This window comes from Leptonychotes weddellii, chromosome X (genome assembly GCF_054177405.1).
Source record: "Leptonychotes weddellii isolate Sample4059 chromosome X, ASM5417740v2, whole genome shotgun sequence".
Taxonomy (NCBI): Eukaryota; Metazoa; Chordata; class Mammalia; order Carnivora; family Phocidae; genus Leptonychotes; species Leptonychotes weddellii.
The window spans coordinates 105,921,444-105,928,506 of NC_138385.1; the positions used below are offsets into that span (position 1 = coordinate 105,921,444).

At 59.0% G+C, this 7,063-nt stretch overlaps 1 protein-coding gene across 6 annotated transcripts in view; it reads left to right on the forward strand.

The window, feature by feature from the left end:
• ASMTL (acetylserotonin O-methyltransferase like) overlaps nucleotides 1-7,063 on the forward strand; it is a 67,595-nt gene that overhangs the window by 44,691 nt on the left and 15,841 nt on the right. The window contains exons 1-7 of one of the 6 annotated variants that reach the window (XM_081809241.1): nucleotides 442-602; nucleotides 2,547-2,678; nucleotides 3,816-3,922; nucleotides 4,050-4,114; nucleotides 5,069-5,130; nucleotides 5,460-5,551; nucleotides 6,627-6,735. In XM_081809241.1, the coding sequence (XP_081665367.1) occupies nucleotides 2,617-2,678; nucleotides 3,816-3,922; nucleotides 4,050-4,114; nucleotides 5,069-5,130; nucleotides 5,460-5,551; nucleotides 6,627-6,735 (497 nt within the window). In that variant the 5' untranslated portion in view covers nucleotides 442-602; nucleotides 2,547-2,616. The other 5 variants (XM_081809242.1, XM_081809240.1, XM_081809239.1 and 2 more) reach the window with 5 other exon arrangements.

Sequence of the window (7,063 nt, forward strand, 5' to 3'; positions counted from 1 at the left end):
GGGCGCAGGGCAGAGGGGACGCGCAGCCTAGAGTCCGGACTAGGAATGCAGGGGCGGGGCTCCGGCGGGCGGGGCGGGGCCTGGGCGGGGCTCCGCGCGGGGCGGGGCCTCGTTAGGGGCAGGGCCCGACTCGGCTCGGAACGCGGGGCGCGGGGCGGGGCCTCGTTAGGGGCAGGGCCTCACTCGGCGCGGGGCTGGGCTCCGGCGGGAGAGGCGGGGCCTGGGCGGGGCGTCGCGCGGCCCGGGGCTCGTTGGGAGCGGGGCTTAAATAGATCTACAATGCGCGGCGCGGGGCGGGGCCTGGGCGGGCTCCGGGGCGGGGCCTGGGCGGGACCGCACGCACGGCGCGGGGCGGGGCTCCGGTGGGCGGGGCGGGGGCGGGGCGTCGCACCGCCCAGGGCCTCGTTGGGGGCGGGGCCTCACTGGGCCGGAAGCGCGCAGCGTGCGGCGGGGGATCGGGCTCCGGGTCTGGCTGCAGGCCCCGTGCGCGGCGCGGGGGTCGGGCCGCCATGGTGCTGAGCCCGGTGATCGGGAAGCTGCTGCACAAGCGCGTGGTGCTGGCCAGCGCCTCCCCGCGCCGCCGGGAGATCCTCAGCCACGCGGTGAGCCAGCGGCCTGCGCCGGGCCGGGGCCGGGGTCTGCGGCGGGGCTGGGGGCCGGGGGTCTGGTGGCCCGGGGGCCTGGTGACTGTGGGCCTGGGGCCGGGGTCTGCGGTGGGGCTGGGGGCCGGGGGTCTGGTGACTGCGGGCCTGGGGCTGGGGACTGCGGCGGGGCTGGGGGCCGGGGGTTGGTGGTCTGAGGTTCTGGTGACTGTGGGCCTGGGGCCGGGGGCCTGGGGCCTGGGGTCTGGTGACTGCGGGTCTGGGGCCGGGGTCTGCGGTGGGGCTGGGGGCCGGGGGCCTGGGGCCAGGCGCCTACTGGTCTGGGCACCTGGGGCCAGAGGGTCTGGTGACCTGGGGCTCTGGTGACTGGGGGACTGGGGCCGGGGACCGGAGAGCCTGGTGACTGGGGACCTAGTGATCTGGGGGCCTGGGGCCAGAGGGTCTGGTGACCTGGGCTCTGGTGACTGGGGGACTGGGGCTCCAGGTGATTGGAGGTCTGGTGACTGGGGCTTCTGGTTCTGGTGTGGGGGCGGGGGGGTCTGGTGAGCCAGGGACCTATTGATTTGGGGGCCGGTGGGCCTGGGGGGGAGGGGTCTGGAGACCTGGGAGGTGGGGGGTGGTGGGGGGAGGTGTGGAAGGGGGAGGTCTTGGTGACTGGGGGATCTAGTGATTGGGAGCCTCGTGCCTGTCGGCCTGTTTCCAGGGGCCTGGTGACCAAGAGCTTGGGGACCAGGAGCCTGGTGACCAAGGAATGGCCTGGTGCCAGGTGGCCGGGGGGTGGTCTGGTGACTGGTCCCTGGGGCCAAGGGCCCTGGTGATCCAGGATGGCCTGGTGCTGGGGGACCTGGTAACCAAGGGCTTACTGACCAGACCAGTGGGGCTAGTGCCAGGGGTCCTAGTGACCCTGCAGGGCCCTGTGACTGGCGTCTAGTGACCAGTGGCTCCAGGCCAGGAGCTGGGGGCTGCAGGCTGGGGAAAGTAGGACTCTGTGTGATCTGGTAGCAGGGGTCTGCAGACTGGGGTCTTCATTGGAGCCATGGCATAGTGACTCAGGGTCCCAGTGACTGAGTAATTGCAGTCTGTGTGGTCTGGAGCCAGAGTCTTCAGGCCAGGCCAAGTAGCCTAGGACCTGCCGGCCAGGGGGCTGGGGGCCGGGGTGAGGGGCGCTGCCAGGCCAAGGCCATGTCTGTGCCTGAGCTGGGTCCATCCTGGAGCTGGTAATGGGGGAGAGACGGAGCCAGAGTGGAGGGGACGTGGTCACCGTGGGGAGGCCCTGTCTGGGGGGCAGGGGGTACTGGAGATAGGAGGAGGGGTTGGGGGGTGGTACATAGCAGAAGATGGGGTGTAGAAGGTCAAGGACCAAGGAGGGGGCCCCTCAGAGAGGTGGGGGCAGGGATGGTCAGAGCCTCATGGGAGCTCTGTCCGGGGGCTGCCAGTGGGGTAGGGAAGTTTGACTCTCTGTGTTCAAGGCCCACAGTCCTGTCCGCACCAACTCCGGGGTGTCAGTTTCTGCATGACCAGCCCCCCACGGGGGACTGCCTTGCCTGTCCACACGTGTTTGGGGACCACGGTCAGTCCTCTGTGGCATTTTGTGCTGGCGGGATGTTTTCAGCTGTTTGTCCACTGTGGGAGGTGAAATGCTGGCCTCAGGGACACTCTGGGAGCCCTTTGACACCCCGCAAAGCCTCAGACCCCTGCGCCCCAACCAAACTGTCCTGCTGGCCTCTGCGTGGCTGCCGCATGTACCGATGTCTTCCCACCAGGTCTACTGGTCCCCGGCCACGCGTGGGCCAGCACTGGTCAGTGTTTGGTGATCACTGGTCAGTGTTTGGCTTCTTCCTGGCATGTGGGAAAGGCCGCATTTACTATAAACCTGGCACATGCTGCTCAAGGTCCTTGGGTTCTTCCTGTCATCCCACAAGACCCTGTTCTCCCCTCTTTCAGGGTCTCAGGTTCGAGGTGGTTCCTTCCAGGTTCAAAGAGAAGCTTGATAAAGCGTCCTTCCCCACGCCTTATGCCTACGCCATCGAAACAGCCAAGCAGAAGGCCCTGGAGGTGGCCAGCAGGATGCACCAGGCAAGGGGGCTCTGCTTCTGCATCTTTAGAGAGTTCTCTTGCTGGGTTTTCAATGGACATGTCATAAATAAATGCCATTTACGGTATCCTACGCAATTACTGTAGCTGATCTATGAATGAGTGTTGCCGTGTAGCATACTATTATAATTAATGTAATAGTACCTTTGATGTAACATAGTTTATCCGTCTGTTACTCTGTAGCATGCTATTGGGATTAACAGAATGGTATCATTTATCATAAAGAATTAATGTAGCTTATTTATTACTATGTGTTACTATGTAACATACTATTACAATTAATATTACAATATCACTTACAGTAAAGAATGAATATAGCATATCTGTTTCTGTATATTACTACATAAGTAATACTGTAAGTAATATAATAGCATCACTCATGATAGAGAATTAACGCCCAGGGTCCTGGGATTGAGCCCTACATTGGGCTCCTTGCTCAAGGGGAACTTGCTTCTCCCTCTCCTCCAGCTCATGCACACACTGTGTCTCCCTCTCTCAATAAATGAAATCTTTAAAAAAAATGATATAGAATTACCGGACCTAAATTATTATTATGTGTTACTATATAATATACTGTTACAGTTGAGTATAACATTGTCATTTATGATACAGAATTAATGGACCTAAACTATTAGTATATGTTACTATATAATACACTATTGCAATGAGTATAACAGCATCGTTTATGATACATAATTAAGGTAGATTATTATTGCTAAGTGTTATAATAATATCCTATTGCAACTAACGTAATTTAACAAAAGCATTGTACCTAATGCTATAATGAGTATTGGTATAAATAAACAAGTATCGATCCATTGATTTTCGACAGTGGAAAGGTTAATTTTTAAGTACAACCTAATTTCAAGGTTCTGTATAGATCCCAGATGAGCGTGTTCAGCCCCAAGCCTGAATTTTCCACTTGGATTTATTTTATTGTCTGGAGTACCTTTTCTTCAGCTTACATTGAGCAGGTCAAAAAACCGGCTTTGTCTTTAATTCAGGATAGCTTGGGGAGGATTTGGGGTCACACTCGTGTTCTTACTGGGGACATTGAGGACACCTGCATCTTAATTTCCGAAGTGAGACAGGCCTCTTATCCACCCGTCACGCCACCAGGGTATTTGTGCAAGACCACAGGATCATCGTTTCTAAAGCTGGGTTCGGATTTCTTGCAGAAGGACCTCCGGGCCCCCGATGTTGTCATCGGAGCAGACACCATTGTGGTGAGTCCCCCCTCGGGGCCCTTGTCTGGCCTTCACTTTGGTTTGTGTGTCCTTGGTGACTGAAATCAAGGTGTGGACAGTGAGATCTGGCTTAGTGAGAGTGGACCCCTCCCTGGTTCTCTGGCAGACGGTCGGGGGGCTGATTCTGGAGAAGCCGGTGGACAAGCAAGACGCGTACAGGATGCTCTCCAGGTGGGTGCAGACTGCGGTCCCCCTGGGAACAGCACTGGGGCAGGGTCCATGCGCGGGGTAGGGTCAGGGCCCAGGATGGGGTCCACACCTGGGGCGGGGGCAGGGTTTAGGGTGGAGTGAGCACCTGGGTCTGGGTTAGCGTCCCAGGCAGGGTCAGCACCTGGGGTGGGGTTAATGTCCCGGGTGGGGTCAGGTCCACAGGTTAGGGTCCCAGGCAGGGTCAGCACCTAGGGTGGGGTTAATGTCTGGGGTGGGGTCAGGTTCTCAGATTAGGGTTCCAGGCAGGGTCAGCACCTAGGGTGGGATTAATGTCTGGGGTGGGGTCAGGTTCTCAGGTTAGGGTCCCAGGCAGGGTCAGCACCTGGGGTGGGGTCTGGTTACCAGGTTAGGGTCCCAGGCAGGGTCAGCACCTGGGGTGGGGTTAATGTCTGGGGTGGGGTCAGGTCCTCAGGTTAGGGTCCCGGGCAGGGTCAGCACCTGGGGTGGGGTTAATGTCCAGGGTGGGGTCAGGTCCTCAGGTTAGGGTCTGCACCTGGGACAGCGTTCAGGTCCAAGGCGGTCCATGTCTGGGTCACACCTGGAATGGGGTCCGAGCCTGGGGAGGGGTCTGCACTCAGCCTCCGTGGCCACCCTCCTGGTTGTTCATGTGTCCATGAGCTTTTAGTCCTGGTCTTGTCCTCCTGAGTGATGGCCTCCCCGTGCCCACCTGCATGTGACCGGCTTTCCCCATGAGCTTCCGCTCAGGCAGAGGGCAGACGGGCGGTCTCCTTCCAGGCGGGGCATGTCCACGCACCCATCTCAGGGCATCTCATCCCCCAGGCCCTGCTGTGTCCCGTGCACTGGTGTCTCACTCCACTGCAGGACAGTAGGCAGACGCAGGCTGAGAGCTGGGTGGCGGGAACGTGCTGCGTCCGCGAGGCGGGGGGGACATGTCATACTGATTGCATCTTACAGGTTGAACGGGAAGGAGCACAGCGTGTTCACGGGCGTCGCCATTGTCCACTGTTGCACCAAAGGTACAGTGCCAGCATCACCCTCCCCAGGCCCGGGGTCACCGCGGGAGGAGCACGCTGCTCCGTCCCCGCAGACCTGCACCCTCACTTCTGCCTCCGGAAGTTGGGGCTGCATGGAGGCCTCGAAGCACCTGACAGAGATGGGCTCACCCGCCCAGCGTGACCCACACAGGTGCTTCCCTCCAGACCTTCTGCGGTGCGGAAGGCAGAGGGGATTGGCTCATGCTGGCCATCCTGAAATCACAGTAGGACAAAGAAGGTTTTTTTTTTTAAAAAGAACCCAAACCCCGAGGATTTGCTGTAAATGCTATTTTGCGTAATGTGCCCCGCAGGCTGTGCTCGGGGCTTTCCAGCCCCACAGCGAAGGCCTCTGTTCCTGCAGGAAACCCCAGACACCGCCCCCGCTCCCCACTAGTCTGGGTCTGTAAGTTGCAACTTTTTTATCTCTCAAATCCCAGGTCCCCTGCTGGTCTGGGTCTGCAGGTTGCAACTTTCTTATCCCCCAAACCCCAAGCCCCACACTGGTCTGGTTCTGAGGGTTGCAACTTTTTATCCCCCAAATCCCAGGTCCCCCCTGGTCTGGGTCTGCAGGTTGCAACTTTCTTATCCCCCAAACCCTAGGCCCCTGCTGGTCTGGGTCTGTAAATTGCAGCTTTTTTATCTCCTAAATCCCAGGCCCCCTGCTGGTCTGGGTCTGCAGGTTGCAACTTTCTTATTCTCCAAACCCCAGGACCCCCTGGTCTGGGTCTGAGGGTTGCAACTTTTTATGCCCCAAACCCCAGGCCCCTGCTGGTCTGGGTCTGTAAGTTGCAGCTTTTTTATCTCCTAAATCCCAGGCCCCCTGCTGGTCTGGGTCTGCAGGTTGCAACTTTTTATCCCCCAAACCCCAGGCCCCTGCTGGTTGGGTCTGTAAGTTGCAACTTTTTTATCTACTAAATCCCAGGCTCGCTGCTGCTCTAGGTCTGCAGGTTGCAACTTTCTTATTCCCCAAACCCCAGGATGCCCTGGTCTGGGTCTGAGGGTTGCAACTTTTTATCCCCCAAGCCCCAGGCCCCTGCTGGTCTGGGTCTGTAAATTGCAACTTTTTTTATCTCTTAAATGCCAGGCCCCCTGCTGGTCTGGGTCTGCAGGTTGCAACTTTCTTATCCCCCAAACCCCAGGCCCCCCCCCTCCGCTGGTCTGGGTCTGTAGGTTGCAACTTTTTATCCCCCAAACCCCGGCCCCCACTGGTCTGGGTCTTCAGGTTGCAACTTTTTATCCCCCAAACCCCAGGCCCCCACTGGTCTGGGTCTGAGGGTTGCAACTTTTCATTCCTCTCACGGGTTTTGCTTGCTTGAGTTTGTAACTCTTATTTTTCCTGCTTGTGGCCTCCTCCTGCCCCCGATTAACAGTTCCTAGCTGACTTACACTCAGAGCCAGGGCAGATGTCCCCCAGATGCGCAGAGCACAGCTGTGGGGCCCTGAGGCCGTGCACCCTGACCGGCAGCCCTGTGTTGCAGACAGCCAGCTGGACACGGAGGTGTCCGAGTTCCACGAGGAGACCACGGTGAAGTTCTCCGAGCTATCCGAGGAGCTCCTGTGGGAATACATCGACAGCGGGGAGCCCATGTGAGTCCCTCGTACGAGGACACTAATCCCGTGCGTGGGCGTGCCACCCTCATGATCTGATCCCCTCCCAAAGGCCCCACCTCCTAACGCCGTCGCCTTGCAGGTTAGATCTCAATATATGAATTTGGGGGGGCGGGGGGACACAGACATCTAGTGCATAGTCATCGTGTTACTGTCCCGATTACAACCGGGGCCAGGCTCGGGCGGTCAGTGCAGGGACTCAGGTGATGCCCATGCTAAAGGAACAGTCGGGGCCGGGGGCTGCAGGCAGGGCCTGTGTCAGGACCTGAGCTGCCCTGTGCTGGGACGGTGGATGAGAACCACCCAC